The 19,586-nt window shown below is 43.7% G+C and overlaps 1 protein-coding gene across 1 annotated transcript in view; it reads left to right on the top strand.

The window, feature by feature from the left end:
• Positions 1-19,586, top strand: part of LOC120401903 (opsin-5-like) — a 48,973-nt gene that overhangs the window by 8,432 nt on the left and 20,955 nt on the right. Inside the window, exon 2 of the mRNA XM_039532140.1 lies at positions 809-1,014. Coding sequence (XP_039388074.1) covers positions 809-1,014 — 206 coding nt within the window. The remainder of the gene's footprint in view (positions 1-808; positions 1,015-19,586) is intronic.

Here is a 19,586-nt window from a genome sequence, read left to right as displayed (position 1 = left end):
GTCTCTGTGCACAAGTGCCTGACTGATTTTTCACCAGATTCATAATTCCCTTCCTACCTTATGCTCTTCTCTTCCAACAAGACTGATGGCTGCTAGACATCACCGTACCTTCAATATCCGAGGGGAGAGACAATTCTATCTAAACAGAAAACAGGGCTTTCCAGTTTCTGAGGGCTTCTTCAAAGATAGGACACAAGGCCTTAAAAATATTATCTTCAAATGGATTAAAATGTGCATTCCTGAACAGTATTCCAATCAGTATTCTTTGTCACAAGGAGATCACAGACTGTTCCATGAGAAGCAATTCCATCTCACCAGCTGAACAGAGCATTGGCTCTCTAGAACTGACTGGCAAAGCTGTTGGCCGGTCGTCTGCACACACTTTTACTAGCCATTACCAGGCAGATGGATATGGCATGCCTCTACAGCTGTAGCGTTTGTCAGGATGGTTCTTGTCTCTGTACTGGGAATGTTTCATGGATCCCATCTAATTAGAGACTTAATTTTTCTTAACCCCTGTATAGTTGTTCTTCTGTGGACAAGTACATTGTTGCTATTCAGTTTTATTACCAGTGTTATTCAGAAGGAGGAAATTAACAAGTGAAATGTACCTGGGTACTCAAGGAGGCCTAGTACACAACACAGTGGAGTAAAAATGTTCGGGTTTATTTGTTTTTAATTAAATAACCTGCCATTGTACTGTCCATCAACGTATGGGCATCATGCATTTATATATCATGCTGTTTCCTGACTTTTTTTTGTTGTTTGTTTTTAATTTGACTTTCATGGAATTTAATTTATTTTTCAGGATGGATGTCTTGGTTTGGAAACAGCATTGTGATTTTTGTTCTCTATAAGCAGAGAGCTGTCCTGCAGCCCACGGATTATCTTACATTTAATCTGGCTGTATCAGACGCAAGTGTGTCTGTGTTTGGTTATTCCCGAGGGATCATTGAAATCTTCAATGTCTTTAAAGATGATGGATTCCTCATCACATCGATATGGACATGCCAGGTAGGAATGCATTATGTGGTGAATTATTTAATTAGACAAAATAAGTAGTGCTATTTCTGCATGCGTGCTGTATATAAATAACCAGTCAGGGTTATGAGAGGGAAAATTAGTGACGAATGACTCTCCAATGGATCATAGTTCTGGTTTGTTTCAGATAAGCATCCAAAAATGTGGGTGTTTCTCTAGATTAACCAGTCTTGACCAGTGCCCAGTGATCTTCCACCCCAAAAATCCTTTTACCAAATAAGCTCCTGAAACCGCACTTAATGTTGTACTGTTCCTTAAAGGTCCATTGTTAATTAGTATTGCTTGTATTGCAGTAGTAGTGCCTAGAGCCCTCAGCCAGGATCTGTGCCCTATTGTATTAGGCACTGTTCACACACGCAATGAAAAGGTGGTCCCTGCTCCACAGAGCTAGCAATCTAAGCATAGCATCCTCCAGCATTTTCAGGGGGTAATCAAGTGGGCTTGCATATTCCTACCCAGTGCCTTTTGTTGGGAATATTTGTGAAGTCCCATGTTTATATTTTTAGTCTATCATCTTTTAACATCTTACAGTGCCAAGTTTATTGAGCAGGTTTGATTGGAGCTGCTTCAGTTGCAACTTGATTTCCCAGATGTCTTTGTTCCCTTCCAGTCTGATGTTTTGCATGCGAGTTTGGTATAGAAACAATTTTAACTATGGCTGATGGTCTTTTTCTATTGGTAGCCATTGGTGTCCTTGCTGATTTTGTTAGAAATATCAGCAGCCTTCGATACCATTGACCATGATGTTTTATTGACTTGCCTATGAGACTTTACTGAACTGGCTGGAATAGCCCTTTTACTGTGTTTATTGTTCTCTGAGAGGTGCCAAATAATGGTAATGAGTACCTGTCTTCTTCCCATAGGGTCCTCAAATACAAGTTTCCATTTGCTCAGGAAAATAGTGAAACATTTTGTGTGATAGCTGCATTTTTGCAGATAGAAGGGACTGCTTGAGATAAAGAGCCAGGTTTTGCAGCTGAGGCCAGACTCTGATCCTCTGCAACAGAGGAGACACATAAAGTATAGTGACCAATGGGTTACATATATAATGGATTGCAATACGTGAAGGACACTCAGATCTTCATGTGCTTTTCACTGAACCCAGATACTGAAACCTCTTTGTTTTCACAATATCTAACAGAAGTACAAATGTAACTAGGAGCCTCTTGTTTTATGCTGCAGTGGTGAAGGTAAACTGTCTGGGAGTCATTGCTGCTCTTGCATATCCAGGTGACAGTCGTGGCACTTAGTAATTTTTTTTCATTTAGGTCTGGCCCAGAGGTTTTTGGTTCTTCCTCTATCATGCCATAGTATTCCACACCTTAGTAACCTCTAACTACCAGAAGCTGGGAGTGGAAGATGGGGTTGATTATTCCATAATTGCCCTGTGCTATACACTCCCCTTGAAGTTCTGGTATGGACCACTTCAGGAAACAGGATACTGGACAGGATACAGGAAGCGAGGGACAGTTTACAGGGATCATGGTCTGACCCACTATAGCCTTATGTTCTTAAAGCTGTATTACTGCAATATGCTTGATTTTGGGCTACCCTTGAAAAACAACTGGAAGCTTCAGCTTTGCACCACTTGAGTGGAGGAGTTGCATTCTTCTAGGAAAGTCACTAGGTTGTCTCCTCCACTATTTGGGAGACCAAGGATTCTAACATTGTCTGCTCAGATTTAATTTTTAATACTTCAATTTTATTTAGCATCATTTCACTGCTATCAATGATGTTATAAAGTTCAGCCTTCAGAGTCTGCTTTTCTCCAGCTCTCGGAGGTCCTGGCCAAGTTACTTATTAAGGGCTGATCTACCCTAACAACGTAAGTTGACCTAAGTTACACTACTTCAGTGTCTCTCCTGCCGACTTACCTTACTCTTCTCGGGTAGCTGGAGTACAGATGTTGATGGGAGAGCACTCTGCCATCTACTTAGCAGGTCTTCACCAGACCCACTAAATCAACACTACTACATCAATCGCAGCACGGCGGATTTAGCCGTAAGTATAGAAAAGCCCTAAGACTTCAAAGTTGGACACAATGCAGCACAGGACACCACTTGGTCAAATGGAGTCTAGAGCAAAAATTACTCATCTTGTGCCCTCATTTTGTTGTTTGATATTTACTAAGGCTCTTACCCAGTAAAGCACTAAACCAGATGCTTAACTTACGCACATGAGTAGTTCTGTCAAAGTCAATTTGTAGCTAGGGGTAAAGCCTATTTGATTAACAGATTTTAAAGCCAGAAGGGACTGTTATGACCTAGTCTAACCTCCTGCATAACACAGGATATAGAATTTTAACAAGTATTTCCTGCACCATAACTTCTGGTTGAGCTACAGTGTATCTTTTAGAAAGACATCCAGTCTTGATTTAAAGATTTCTGGTGATAAATCTGCCACATCCCTAGGTAAGTTGTTCCAGAGGTTAATTACCCTCTCTGGAAACAATGTGTGCCTTATTTCTAGCCTGAATTTGTCTAACTTTAGCTTCCATTGGATCTTGTTATGCCTTGTGATGGCCTTGTCTGCTAGAATAAAGAGTACAATCAGAAACGTTCTTCCTGTGTAGGTACTGAGAAGACTGTGATCAAGTCACCTCCAAAACTTCTCGTGGATAAACTAAATTGATTGAGGAAAAATGATGAGCAATATTATGGTATTTGTTAATTCTGTATTTTGTTATGTGGTACTGGAAGGAGTGATGAAGAAAAGTGCTATGTGGCTGGACAGACAAACCATTAATGGCTCGATTCTGCCACACTTGCTCATGGTGAGCAGTACTTTTTCTAACATAGTCTGTTTTACAGATAAGGAAGCCAAGGCGCAGACAGAGATGAAGTGACTTGCTCAAATCACACAGGGAGTCTGGGGCAAAGAGCAAAGACTCCTGACCTTCTGATTCATGATCCTAAGCCTTACTCACATCAGCATCCTTCCTCCCATTTAATTTTAAAGGGAGGAGGTATAAATTCACATAATGTTGCGGGGAGGGGGAAAGAGTTTATGTGTAGGCTTTCTTGCTTTACATTAGAATCTTTCAGTGATGAGTGTTAGTGTAAATGCTTTATAGATTTTTCTCCTAACCCTTAATCTAATACATTCTGCTTTATAAGATTCTGCTTAATATAACATCGTACCCCTATGTGCAAACAACTCTGTAGATCCACTTTCTTGTGGGTTTTTTTCTGCATTCTCCCATTAGAAGGGCTTGGCTTCACCACCTCATCCTATGGAAGAAACCAGGAGTCTAGATCTGCATGGATCCTGGGTATCCTCCAGGGCCATAGTGCCATCCTTCTGAAATCCCTGCACCTCCACATTGGTCTTCAGCCCCCTGCATCTCTGACCGAGCACCCTGCAAACAGAGTATCATTGGAGTCATGCTGTCATGATTCCAACTGAAATGTGATTTCCCCACCAGCAGCTGCCTCTATGACCCAGTCCCACCTCCCCCTGGTTCACCAGTGCAGATAAAGGCTTCTCAGGAAAGATAGAGCTAATACTGTCTTTGGCTATTAACATTCTTCCTGCAGTGATTGTATTTGTCTCAGCAGGATCACACCCGCCGCATCCTTTTCCCCCATCTAACTTGCAGATCCCTGAACTCATGGACAGTAAAGCAGTCTAATAATTTTATCCATTGAAAAATGGTGTTTCGTCAAAACCGAAAGTGTTGGGTTTGACAAATTTCTTGACTCAAAAAAATGCTGAGGACAAGTTTTTGAAAGTGTCAAAATGGCTCACTTCAGCGTTTTCAGATGAAAAATTCCAGTTTTGTTTAGAAATTTAAGCTAAGAAGACTGAAACAAAAAGGTGGAAATGAAATCAAAACTAAAAGTTTTGAAATTATGGAAAGGAAAGATTTCAATTGACCTGAAACAAGACAACACACATTGTTTTCTCAGGTCACTAATATTTTTGAGATTTCACATTTTTGTCCTGATTCGAGACAGGAAACATTTTTCAACTCTCGAAAATACTTGTGGGACAGGAAAACTGTTTCCTGCCCAGCTCTAATGGAGAGTCTTGTGTGGGATTTGAGGGAAGTAGGGGAAAGCTGACACAGCAGAGGCTGACTCCCCCACCTGTCTTTCCCCTGGGAAGAGGGAGATATGCATATATAGGGCCCCCTCCGTGAGAAGGTGTTTAGGGTACAATCTATTTTATTGGTATTTTCATTTACATTTGCGAGAAGGATTATACTTAACAGAAGAGTGCACTGTGACACAAAAACAAAAGCCCCTTTTCTATGTCTTTTTCTTTGTCTTGTCAGTTTTGCTGCAGAGGAGAGGAGGGAGTGGTGACAACAGTTGAGAGAAGCCCGTTTTTGCAGCTGGCGCCTGTTCCTACCTTTCACACTAAGTCACGGCTTGTCAAGGAGGCAAGCTTTGCTCTCTTCTCCACAGGAGAGTTAACTCACCATAAAACTACTGTTCTGATCTCAGCAAAATATTCTTGTTCTCCTTCAGAATAAGTGCCCGTACATGTCAGTAGAAAGAGATTTTATCTAAAGAAAGCTAGTTGTTTTAGCAAAATTCGTCTATTTGCTTTCCATGCATATTCACAGCTGTCATTCTTGGGTGTGTTTTAAGAGAAATTATAGGAGAACTCTTTCATTTACTTTATTTAATGCATGGCTAAGAAGTCACCAATAAAACAATAAGTTACACTGAAGCTGAAAAATTCAGACCCAGAATTTAAAGCATTTCAAATGTGTTTGTTCAGAGGAAGGCTGGTGGTGGTAGGAAATTAAAAGTGGGCTCAGGAGATCTAAGTTCAATTCCCAGATTTGTCACAAACTTCCTGAGCTTGGGCTTGGGCAAATCGCTGAGGCTGAAATCCTGGCCCCACTGAAGTCAGTGGCACTCAGAGCTCAGTGGGAGGGAGGGACTAAGTTGGATTTAAGCCACCTTTACATCCTGCTCTTCTGGACTACTTGAGGGGGCTGGGAAAGACCCTGTCATTGCTTGAACAGCCCTTGTCACCTGTCTATGCTATGGCAGCCTCCCTGGGCTGCACTATGGGCCACAGAGCAGCCTGGAATCTCTACAGTATGTCAAGTTGCAACTCTGCCCCCAGCTACACCCTGGCACAACTCCTTCCATATAGCTTGTGAGAGGGTCCTCAGAAGGCAGCCGTTATAGCTACTTTCCACAGTGCCTGCACAGGGGAATCCTCCTCCAGCTGGAACTAGGGCATATAGAGCCCCTTTATGTTGCTCTGGCATTTTTGCCCGGTGTAGTGGGGCTGGAGTTGTGGGGCAGGATCTGATGCCTGTCTGTAAAGGGGAAGTAGCAGTACTTCTCTACCTCACAGGGGTACTGTTGAGGATAAATTCTTTACAGTTTGTGAGGTGCCCGGATGCTATGTTGATGGAGCCAAAGTAAGTAAGTAGATTTGGTTCTGCCTATTTTAAACAAGGAGCCATTTGTAAAATTTGGATATCAAGCAAAGTTTTGAATTGTTTGGATTTGAGAATCTGGTTCAGACCCCTCTCTATTAACACCCAACCTGTTGCCTATTCTAAGGAAAGGAACACTCTAATTTGCACAGTGTTGCAATGAATATGTCTGATAATTCTGTGTGTGAGCTCTAGAAGTTACAAGTTATTGTTTCACGTATATGAATGCAACATCATTTTGTAATTAAGAATGTGTAGCTACTATATTTTACGTTTAGTAATACATTCCCTAACCAGCCACAGGGGCAAGCCACTGCTTTCAGTTACAGATGCAGAAATCCAGAAGAACATTGCTGAAAAGTCATTGGAGTTATTCTGGATTTATGCTGGTGTAAATGAGAGAAGAATCTGGCCCAGCATGACTAAAATAACTCTTAAAGGCCAGATGTTGATCTTATTTATACTTGTATAAATCTGGAGTAACTCCATTTATACTTGAGTGGAGTTACTCTGGATTTACCCCAGTGCAACTAGTATATTCTCATGTTCACTAATTGTGATGTTAGTAAGTGTTATAAGGAATTCTTTATTGTTAAAAAAGGCAAAGGAAGTTAAAAGTAAAAATTCTGAACAAAAGTATTTCAGGTTACTCTCTATCAATTGAAACATCATTTCCCCCTTTGCATATGGCAAAAATCTTCATAAACGATTCCAACACTTAAGCATAATTAAAGTTAAATGGAAAAATACAGTTAAGGCCTCATTTCTGTTTCTCTTTTACAAAATGGCAGTTCTAACACACAAGCAATTCAGCTCATGGTTCTTGTAAGGAGCGAGATATTTACAAATGATTGGATCAAATTCTGATCTGCTTTACATCATGTAAATCTAGAGCAATTCCGCGGCCTGCACTGGAGTTACAGCAGACTCAAACCCTAGTGTAACAAAAATCAGAATTTTCTTGGCAGGATGAGTAAACAAATGGCGCTGTGTCAAAGTTTTACACAAACGTGTGCTATGTGAGAGATTGTGTAAATATTTCCTTGTAATACGAGCATGTAAATAACTGAGCTAAACAGAATGTATCTCACACAAAAAGTTCTTTTTCCTATTTATCGAAGAGCTCAGTCAACTTTTAATTTAAAAGTGGAAAAGCAGAGACGTCTCTGAATAAAGTTATTGATTATTCAAGAGGAACAGTTTGAGCAAGCTGTCGCTTGTTAAGTGATAAGCAAGATGTATCAGATGACAGAAAGTATGCTTTTTTCAGTGGAAGTTTATCTCTCTGTCAGTTTTAATGGGACTCAGGCTTCTAAGGACAAGCTCATACCCATGCTCATATTCCTTTTCTTAAATCTGACAAAACAGAATGCAGTGAAAACAAGAAAACACATGTTAACATATTGTGTAATTTATGGCCATAGCATGAGCTACCATTAAAATCAGTGGGGGTTATGTAAAAAAGACCAGTGGCACAATATGCATGTGTGATTTGAAAACTCATTTTAAAATATTCAGTTCTTCAGTTCGTTTTCCAAGCTTCGGGCCTGGCCTATGAAGGTGCAAACAATAGCTAATCAATCATCACAACAGCTGCGAGCAGCGGCACAGGAGGCAGCTAACAGGGCTGCCAACAGGGGAGTTAGCGTGGGAGTTGCCATTGGAGGAGCAGGTGAGTGTCTTTGCGTCTGTTTGTGTAGTGTTTGTATCTCGCTGTAGAGGCCCAGAGGGGCAGGCTGCTGAAGGGGCAGCTGAGCCAGGATTGGCTGAGCCCTGAGTAGGGGGAGGAGCCGGGCTAGGAGGGGCCTATAAAAGCGGCCGCCCAGCCAGGCAGCGGCACAGCTGCAAGCAGCGGCACAGGAGGCAGCCAACAGGGGAGTTAGCGTGGGAGTTGGCAGGGAGAGGTGCAAGGGGAGGCCCCGCACCCCCTAGGAAAGAACACCAAGCGGAGCCAAGAAAGCAGCAGCCAGCAGCCATGAGCCAAGCAGCAGAGGACACACCGAGGATGAGAGCATGCAGCAGCTGCGGTATGTACCTGGTCCTAGCAGGGGACCCAGAACAGTACTATATATGCATGAAGTGTCGCCTAATAGAGCTGCTGGAGGAAAAGATCCAGGGCCTAGAGCTGCAGGTGGAAACCCTGATAGAGAATAGAAGGGGGTTTGAGAGGCTGATGGAGCAATGGCAAGCAGTAACTGAGGGGGAACGCCCAGGGGCACAGGGGGGAGCAGAGGCTGAGGCCAAGGAAGGGGGACCACCAGAGGAGGAAGATGGGCGGTGGAAGCATGTGACTGTGAGAAGCAGGCCAAGGAAAAGGAGAGCCAGTGAGGGGGAAATTGAGCTAAGGAACAGGTTTGAAGGTATGGAGAATGAGGAAGGGGTACAGCAAGTGGTAACTGACAGTGAGAGGCCAAAGAAAAAGAGGCGAGCGGCCAGTCCCATAGATAAAGGGGAGGAGTCGATGGAAGTAGCACCAAGTTTGGGCCCAGGGAAGATACAGGATGGCTTAAGGGGAACCACAAGGGATGATAGGAATGGAAGGAGCTTGCGACCAGGGGGAACAGGGGATAGGTTAGAGGACCGTGCTGTCCCCAGGCGAAGGCAGGTCTACGTGATTGGGGATTCCATACTGCGAAGTTGGACAGGCCTGTGACCAGGGCCGATCCGGAGAACAGGAGGGTGTGCTGTCTACCGGGTGCTAAAATACGGGATGTGGACCTGAGGTTGAAAAGGATCCTAAGAGGAGCGGGTAAGAACCCTTTGATCATCCTTCATGTGGGAACGAATGACACGGCTAGATTCTCGCTAGAGAGGATCAAGGGAGACTATGCCAGGTTGGGTAAGACGCTCAAGGAAATTGAGGCTCAGGTGATCTTCAGTGGGATTCTACCTGTCCCTAGGAAGGGCGCCAAAGGGGAGAGGATCGTGATGGTTAATAGTTGGCTGAGGGAGTGGTGTTACAAGGAGGGCTTTGGGATGTATGGGCACTGGGAGGCTTTTGGGGACAGACAACTGTTCTCAAGGGATGGGCTCCACCTAAGTAGGGAAGGAAGTAGACTTCTAGGAGGGAGGCTGGCTCATCTGATTAAAAGAGCTTTAAACTAGACACTGGGGGGAGACGGTCGGGAGAGGTCCTAGTGCTCTCCACGCCAAATTTTCACATTGGGAGTGAGGACAACAAGATAACAGATATAGCCAGAGGGGGCGTTACGTGTAAGGAAGAGGGGGGGGACAGATTCTAGATCGACAAGTCATACTGGAAGTACTGTGTCCCTACCGGGTTGGGTGAAAAGAGTGAGAGGAGCCCAACAGGAAAAATTAGGATGTTTGTTCACCAATGCGAGAAGCTTAGGTAACAAAATGGAGGAACTGGAGCTCCTGGTCCGGGAATTGAAACCGGATATCGTAGGAATAACAGAAACATGGTGGAACGGTAGCCATGACTGGAGTACAGGTATGGAAGGGTATGTGCTGTTTAGGAAAGACCGATGCAAAGGTAAAGGTGGGGGAGTAGCACTGTATATCAATAATGAGGTAAAATGTAATGAGATAACTAGCGCTGCAATGGACAATACAGAGTCTGTTTGGGCAATGGTCACATTGGGGAAGAAAACTACCAGAGCCTCATCCAGGATAGTGATTGGGGTGTGCTATAGACCGCCAGGATCTAGCTTAGAGATGGATAGAGAGCTCTTTAATGTTTTTAAGGAGGTAAACACTAATAGGAACTGCTTGATCATGGGGGACTTTAACTTCCAGGATATAGATTGGGAAACAAATGCTAGTAACAATAATAGGGCTCAGCTTTTCCTAGACGTGATAGCTAATGAATTCCTTCATCAAGTGGTTGCTGAACCGACGAGGGGGGATGCCATTTTAGATTTGATTTTGGTGAGTAACGAGGACCTTGTTGAGGACATTGTTGTAGGGGACAACCTTGGCTCGAGTGATCATGAGCTAATTCGTTTCCAAATAAATGGGAGGATTATCAATAGTGCATCTGAGACGAGGGTGTATGATTTCAAAAGGGCTAATTTTACTAAATTAAGGCGACTAGTTAGGGAAGTGGACTGGGCTAACATATTTAGGGATCTAAGGGCAGATGACGCCTGGGGTTACTTCAAGTTGAAGTTGCAGGAGTTGTCAGAGGCATGTATCCCGAGAAGGGGGAAACGGCTCGTAGGTAGCAGTTTTAGACCGAGCTGGATGAGCAAGCGTCTTAGAGGGGTCATTAAGAAAAAGCAGAAAGCGTACCGGGAGTGGAAAATGGGAGGGATCAGCAAGGAAACCTACCTTATTGAGGTCAGAGGGTGCAGGGAAGCTGTGAGAAAGGCAAAGCGACGAGTGGAGATGGATCTAGCGAAGGGGATTAAAACCAATAGCAAACGGTTTTTTAGCCATATAAATAGGAAGAAAACCAAGAAAGAAGAAGTGGGACCGCTTAAAACTTTAAATGGAGTGGAGATTAGGGATAATCTTGGAATGGCACAATATCTGAACGAATACTTTGCCTCGGTCTTTAATGAGGCTAATGAAGGGCTAAGGAATAGCGATAGAGGGACCGATGGGAATGAAGATATGGGGGTAGACATTACGGTAGTTGAGGTAGAAGCCAAACTGGAACAGCTTAACGGAAGTAAATCGGGGGGCCCGGATAATCTTCATCCTAGAATATTAAGGGAATTGGCGAGGGATATTGCTAGCCCGTTAGCGATAATCTTTAATAAATCCCTAAATTTGGGGATTGTACCGACTGACTGGAGATTAGCTAATGTAGTTCCTATATTCAAGAAGGGGAAAAAAAGTGACCCGGGGAATTATAGGCCTGTTAGTCTAACATCTGTAGTATGCAAAGTCATGGAAAAAATCTTAAAAGAGAGAGTGGTTCCGGAGCATGAGGCCGATGGCAACTGGGATAGATTACAGCATGGATTTACGAAAGGTAGATCGTGCCAAACCAACTTGATCTCCTTCTTTGAGAGAGTAACAGATTTTTTAGACAAGGGAAATGCGGTGGATCTCATATATCTGGATTTCAGTAAGGCGTTTGATACGGTACCGCATGAAGAATTACTGGTTAAATTGGAAAAGATGGGGATCGAAGTGAAAATCCAGAGGTGGATAAGGAGCTGGTTAAAGGGGAGACTGCAGAGGGTAGTATTGAAGGGGGAACTGTCCGGTTGGAGGGGGGTTACCAGTGGAGTTCCTCAAGGCTCGGTTTTGGGTCCGATTTTATTCAATCTATTTATTGCTGACCTGGGAACCAAGAGTAGGAGTGGGCTGATAAAGTTTATGGATGACACCAAGTTGGGGGTATTGTCAATTCGGAAGAGGATCGGGATATTCTCCAGGAGATTTAGATGACCTTGTAAACTGGAGTATTAGTAACAGGATGAAATTCAATAGTGAGAAGTGTAAGGTTATGCATTTAGGGATGTCTAACAAGAACTTTAGTTATAAGCTGGGACGCACCAGTTGGAAGTAACGGAGGAGGAGAAGGACCTAGGAGTCCTGGTTGATCGCAAGATGACTATGAGTAGGCAATGTGATGTGGCGTTAAAAAGCTAATGCGGTCTTGGGTTGCATTAGGCGAGGTATTTCTAGTAGGGATAAGGAGGTGCTAGTCCCGTTATATAAGGCGCTGGTGAGACCTCATTTGGAGTATTGTGTGCAGTTTTGGTCTCCCATGTTTAAGAAGGATGAATTCAAACTAGAACAGGTACAAAGAAGGGCCACTAGAATGATCCGAGGAATGGAAGGCCTTTCGTATGAAAGGAGACTTGAGGAGCTCGGTTTGTTTTCCTTAACCAAAAGAAGGATGAGAGGAGATATGATTACACTCTTTAAATATATCAGAGGATAAATACCAGGGAAGGAGAAGAATTATTTCAGCTCAGTGCTAATGTGGACACGAGGACGAACGGATATAAACTGTCAGTCAGGAAATTCAGGCTTGAAATTAGACGAAGGTTTCTAACCATCAGGGGAGTGCAATACTGGAACAGTCTACCGAGGGAAACAGTGGGGGCGAAGGACCTCCATGACTTTAAGATTAAGCTAGATAAGTTTATGGAGGGGATGGTATGATAGGATAACGGGCTTAGTCAATAGGTCAATTATGTGCCTGGTATGATATAACCTTTCCAGAGGGTTTGGCTGGAGAGTCTTGCCCGCATGCTCGGGGTTCAGCTGACCGCCATATTTGGGGTCGGGAAGGAATTTTCCTCCAGGGAAGATTGGCTATGGCCCTGGAGGTTTTTCGCCTTCCTCCGAAGCATGGGGCAGGGTTCACTTGCTAAGGAGTGGGTGGATCGGCTTATGTGGCCTGCATCTTGCAGGAGGTCAGACTAGATGATCATAATGGTCCCTTCTGATCTTGAATTCTATGATTCTATGATTCTATGATTACAATAATAATGTTCTTACTATTTAATGCCCAAACTTCATATGCATCTTATAATTCAAACAATATTGGAATGAGCTCTCTCTCACCCACACTTGCTAGCCTCAGGACTGAAATCATCTTCATTTGCACCCACCTGGGGCCTGATCCAGCTTCCATTGAAATCACTGGAAAGACTTCAGGCCCTTGGGTCTTTACTATACATTTGGGAGAGGCAGGAAGCAACCTAGGGATTGTAACTCCACATAGGTGCTTGTCGTCAACTGTCTTTATGATACACTGATTGGGAAATAAAATTAGGAAGAGAGAGAGAAATGGTTCCTAAATAATTATTTCTGGGGTGAAGGCCATCAAGCATACACAAATAAATGGAAAGTTTCTAAATAATGAATATAAAGGAAATGTCATCAGCATTATATACTCCAAAGAACTCATCCGATGGCAGGGAGCATAGCAAGCACTGTGACCGCTGAACATCTAATATATGAGCTATCTACTAAGACAAACAACCAACCCACGGCCTGGGCAGAGGAGAGCTGCTCAGTTTTCAGTCCCATTGTTCCAAGTAACTTTTACTCTTAATGTTTATAAACTGAGCCTAGGGTGCCGTGGAAGATTATTGTTTGCTGGTCCCTGGTGCCATTGGTCTAGCTGCAGGTCTGTCAGTCTGCTGTTAGACTTGGTGTCACTAATTTTGATTGCCTGTGCTCTTTGGCATATCGCCCTCAAGTCACTGTCTGGCAGGTTAATCTGTGCCAGTCCTCATCTCACTGGCAGCCAGTCTTGAAACTGCCTGGGATCACTCTCTGGGCTGTGTTGCACATATGCATACAGTTATCTCATCAGGCATGGCCAATCTCTATTTTCATGCACTTGGTTGCTTTCACTGAGCCAGTTTTCTCCCTCACTTTGGCCTTCCACCATGGTCTGCTTGACTACAATTTTGGTCCTAGTTCTGAGTTGCCAGCTTTCACTATCAGACATGTTTAAGGAAACTTTCCTTTGCTAAGTCGGGTTGTCATTTCCCTTTATCTCATGCACTCATCTCGTTTGATCTAATTGACTATTTTTCTTTTCTCTGCCCATGCCCTTCTTTGATCTCCATGGTAAGATGAAGATTTAGGCTTTACCAGATCTAGTTAGTCCTGTTCCTGGAAGAGAGCGTGACAGAGAAATGAGATCTCCTCTCTTATTGTTCCAAAACACTCTAGCCTTTGGAGCCTTTCCACACATACACAAAAGACTTGTCTCCAGGTAAAAAAGAAGTATCTCTATCATTTTCATCTCCATTTGAAGGGGGAGAGATTTCTCCATCAATTCTTCCCCCCTTGGAAGAAAGAGGCACCTCCACTCTCCTCTGAGAGACACTTTTTTCTCTTTCTGAGGGTTCACAGAGGCTCTCTTCTCAGGAATCTAGTGACTTTGATACCATGGGATCAATTGACCTTGCCTCTTGTTCTGCCTGTTTGAGCAGCAGTGGCTGACTTCCGCTAGTTGTGCCTAATCCCTGGCACAACATTTAGCTGCTCCCACTAAGTTGCAATTGCTGAGCTAAGGTATCTTCAGCCGTCAAATTGAACCAAGATAAGAAGTCAAAGTTGTGGTCTGGCTGCAGACCAGAGCCCCTCTGGGATTCTCCCACCCTGTTCAGAAAATCTGGAGAAAACTGAAGACTGTTTTTTGCCCTGTTGTAGTTCAGTTCTCTATCCTCTCATTGCCCTGCCAGTGTGCGTCAACCCTGTCCTGGAGAGCTTGAGGCAGCAGTTCATTCTCTTGGCAAATGTAGTCTTTGGCCTCTGCTGGGAGTGCCAACAAGTGGGTCAGTTCACATCAACTGTGATAGTTGTGCCTGGCTCCAGATGTGAGCCAGTGACCTAGAAAATCCCCTGAGCGATCAAGTCCCCCATTGGCCAGCTTTCTTGTTAACATACCTGTCCTTTCTATAAAGATTCTATTCATATGTTCTACTGCAATAGATGTTCGTATGAAAGAGGCAGTGAAACGTGTTAGTAATGTGATGTTACAAATTACTACCCTTAACAAAGGGAGGGAAAGAAACACTACAGCTCTCTGTGTGAGCACTTCAAATTCTACTAAAGCTTACTTCCCAGCAAACATACAAAGCCTCCCCTGTGCAATAATCATAATACCAATACAGAGCTGCTGGCTTCAGAAGGCTGCCGCCACCAATGGGAAATGGGGGAGGTTTGTAGACTCTTGAAATAACTAAAATGGAATAATGAGTAGTGGTCTGCAAAACACTTGCTCATGGTCCAGGGAGAGCCCACTGGTTATATGGCCCTAGCGGCCTTTTTTTTTTAATTACAGCTGCTAAACTGCATTAAAGACAGCTAAAAGTGTATTAAGGCCAGGGTTAGGCTAATGTTATGCTCCTAAGTCTACATTTAGGCACCTTAATAAAAGTAGCCTGATGTTCAAAGATGCCAAAAATTTACAGTGCCCATTAAATTCAGTGATGCTCGGCCCTCTGGGAAATCAGGCCATTTATATTTAAGTGCCTAGCTATGGCATTAGGAGCCTAATTTTAGGCAGCCAGGTTTGAAAGTTTTGGCCTAGATACCTTAATGATGTTACTTCCTCATGTGAGCAAATGCTATACCTGCCGCAGAGATGTTCTGTTTTCACAATTGAGGGCAGTCCCACGAGACATTCTGGCTGTTAAGTGTTCCACCTGAAAAAAAAATTGTAAATGCCCCTGTATTCATGTATTGTTTTTATTTTTCTGACATGCAACCCGTCTGAGCCTTGCAAAGGTAACAGGGAAAATAACAGAAAAAATCCAAACCAATCTAAAACATACCACAGTTAATTAAGATTTACAGGGCCTGGGGCAAAATTTTAAAGCCTCGCCACTCTATTTGTGTTTTAACAAGCTCCCCAATCTTCTCTCCCTCCCACCTTTTTGCCCATTGTGTCCTGTCTCCCTCATCCCTAGAGGTTTTTACCGGCTCATTGAATTAGTTTGATTTTAAATTGTTTTATGTTTTTATAATAGCTCTCTAACCAAGATAATGTTTTTGTGCTCCCAGTTTTCCTGTATGGTCCCAGGTGAGGTGACTGAGGCAGTGACAGAACTTCAGGCATATGACTGAGGAATTAAGGCAAGAACAATGGGTAGAAGAGGCCAACACCAGGTTTCAGGGGTTTCTTTCTACTGTTCAGTTCATGAGTTGCTGAAGAAAATGGTGCAGTCAGTCTCAATACCTCAGTCTCAATCCCTGTCAAACTCATCCCATCCCAATCTTAGTCTCCCAATTAGCACCCACTCACTTTTCATTTGCCCAATCATCCCTACACTCACCTCACTCCATCTTGTGGTGAACTCATCAATTCCATGCAACTCCTCCAGCACACACCACTCACTCCCCGCCAGCACCGGTCCACACAGCCACCCACTGCAGAATTCTCTCCCTCTGACACCCAGAGGGATCTATGAGCCAGTCATCTTCTCCCCTTGCATCCACATGACGATGTTCTCTTTCTCTCCCTGGGGCTTTCCCCTGCCAGTGTAAACTGACCCTTATGTTCCTGAACAGATGTTCACTGACTTCACTGGGGCTCATAAACATTGCAGTAAGAGGCTATGCATGTAGTTCTGCTTGCAGGAAAAGGATCCGAATCACAAATACTGCTTTCTGCAGCAGGCAGATATTGGTGAAGGTTTCTTATCCAAAAACTGACCCAGCTCAACCAGGGCCGGTGCAAGGATGTTTCACGCCCTAGGCGAAACTTCCACCTTGTGCTCCCCCCCGCACCCCCAACCTGAGGTGCCCCCTCCAGCGGCAGCTACCCCCCCTCCGCCCTGAGGGGCCCCCCGTGCGGTAGCTCCCCACCCTCCGCCCTGAGGCGCCCCCCTGCTCACCCCTGCTCCACGCACGAGCACCCCAAGCACACCATCACTGCTTCACTTCTCCCACCTCCCAGGCTTGTGGCACCAATCAGCTTAGGCGCCGCAAGCCTGGGAGGCGGGAGAAGTGAAGCAGCCACGGCGTGCTTGGGGAGGAGGCAGGGCAGGGGTGAGCAGGGACGGGGAGTTCCCCTGCGTGCCACCCCCCCACACACTTGCTGCAGGCGGCCCTCCCCGTGCTCCCCTGCCTAAATGATGGCGGCGACTGGGGCGGCTGAAGATCCAGCCACCGCAGTCATTGCCGAAGAAAATGGCGCCCCCCAAATCCCAGCGCCCTAGGTCGCCTAAATGGTTGTGCCAGCCCTGAGCTCAACCCTGCATAGCTGGCATGATCCCAGCCCAGCCCAGCCCAATTTTTAAGATTCTTGCAATAGAACTGACAGTTATTCATTAAGAAGTACAGAAACCAGATTTTTCACAGAATTGTATCAGCCCTGAGGTATACGCAGAAATACAGTTGGATGTATATGCAGTTCAGTCGTTTGAATTATATATGAAACTCCTACAAGGAATTACACTGAATGTAAAAAGGGATTGAGAACTAGCTGCTGCCGATCTTCACACAGAATTAGTCAAAGTATGATATTGCTCGGATTTTGTTTATATATAGCTTATCATTTCTGACATTTGTGTCAGATGAAAATAACCCAAAGCCAAATCATGGAACTGGCACTAAGAGCATTAACAGATAAAGCAGGTGTTAAAGGTGCTGAGTACAGGCTGTGTAACTTTAGAACTGTATTCAGCTCACCTTTACATCCTGCTCAGCTAAAAATGGAGTATGTTAAAGATGAACTACAAAGTAAAACACCAAAAGACTGGCTTTGCCCTTTATTGCTCCTGTGTGATGTTCAAAGATGGCCTTTTGTGGCTCCTCCAGCCTCTCAAAAATTACTTTTTTTCCGTGAGGATTTTACATATGAAATATTATGACTATAGGAAGAGTCCTCACTTCTGTCTCTTGACTGAAGGACCTTAGCAATATTTAGAAGACCTTAACAGAGTAGTCCCATAAGGCTGTAATCTGAGCTGCAGCTCTCTCTGCAGGGAGACAATTTAGACTGAAAAACCAAAATGGAAAAAGATTCCCCCCCCCACCTCTTTTTTTGCTTTCTAGTTCACCTTTAAGTAACATAGAAGGAAAAGACAATAGCTTTGATTTGGGGGAAGAGGAGTTAGTCAGAACCAGCATAAACCAGCATCACAGATGAGAATATTGGGCCAGATCCTCAGCTGGGATAACTTCAGTGGAGTTATGCCAGTTTTGCACTAGCTGTGGGTCTGACCCATTGTTTTTTGTACTTTTTAAAAAAAATTCTATAGCTGTTGCTGACTTTGTGACAGTCAGTGAAGTTATGTATTTAATACTTAAGAGCAAAATAATTTGAAGGTTCTGTTTGGTTGCTTAGCAAATCTGAGATAGCATCTCCAGTGCCGCACAGATATTATTTCACATAACAAAGCTGATGATCTACCTACACATCAGCATAACCACAAGAGAGGTATGGGCTAGTAGTGTGCACACAGGTCTAGCAAACTAAAATTTCTAAATTCTATTCCCAGCTCTGTCTTGTCACATAATTTCTCAATTTCCCCATATAAAATTATGAGCGATGTAGAGAAAATAAATAAGGAAATGTTATTTACTTGTTCCTATAATACAAGAACTAGGGGCTATCAAATGAAATTAATGGGCAGCAGGTTTAAAACAAATAAAAAGTTGTGAAGGCTAGGACTATAACTGTGTTTAAAGGAGAACTGGATAAATTCATGGAGGATAGGTCCATTAATGGCTATTAGCCAGGATGGGTAAGGAATGGTGTCCCTAGCCTCTGTTTGTCAGAGGGTGGAGATGGATGGCAGGAGAGAGATCACTTGATCATTGCCTGTTGGGTTCACTCCCTCTGGGGAACCTGGCATTGGCCACTATCGGTAGACAGGATACTGAGCTAGATGGACCTTTGGTCTGACCCAGTACAGCCATTCTTATGTTATGTTCATTTGTAAAAGGGTGGTAATACTTGCTTACCAGTCTCGTTCCTATCATGCCTGTGTCTTTTCCTAACTGGTTACATTTAGTTTAGAAACCATCAGTGTGTTGAATATTTTCAGTTTCTTCAGTGCTTCACTTGAACCAAAGAATTTAATCTATGATAATGTCTTCCAGTCTCCTAGCCTTGTTCTGGCCAGATCATCCCACTGATTTTTAAGCAGAACTTCCCATTATAATTGAAAATCAATGTGATACTACCATTTGTTTTAGATCCTTCAGTAGTTCCTCTCAATTCTCTCTGACTTGATTGTCCTAAATAATGTTGTGTCATCTTCCAATTTAGTAACCTCTCTGTTTACTCTTCCAATTCTTTAACAAATATATTCAATGACACCAGTCTTAGTGCACCCCTTATTAATTGTCTTGCACGTTGCAAATTGATCATTTATTCCAACTCTGTTTCTCTCTTAACCCAGGCCTCATGTATTCTGTAGGATATCTGTCCTAAAGTTTCAGACAGGTAGCCGTGTTAGTCTGGATCTGTAAAAGCAGCAAAGAATCCTGTGGCACCTTATAGTCCGTTAGTCTATAAGGTGCCACAGGATTCTTTGCTGCTTGTCCTAAAGTTAAATGTCCATTGGTAGGTTTCAGAGTGAATTCACCCAGTTAAATAAAAGGGCAGTTCACACCCTTCCAAGCTATAGTTTCAGAGTCTAGAGTTCAGCTACTTTATGTATAGTGTCAACATTTGAAAATATGTTCAAGGGTCAGTTCTCCAAATTGTCCCTTATAGGGAAAAAGCCCACACAGGAGACTG

The sequence above is a fragment of the Mauremys reevesii genome, linkage group 3, assembly GCF_016161935.1.
Source record: "Mauremys reevesii isolate NIE-2019 linkage group 3, ASM1616193v1, whole genome shotgun sequence".
NCBI lineage: Eukaryota > Metazoa > Chordata > Testudines > Geoemydidae > Mauremys > Mauremys reevesii.
Note: the sequence above shows the minus strand (reverse complement) of the source record. Positions and strands in the feature narration are given on the sequence as shown.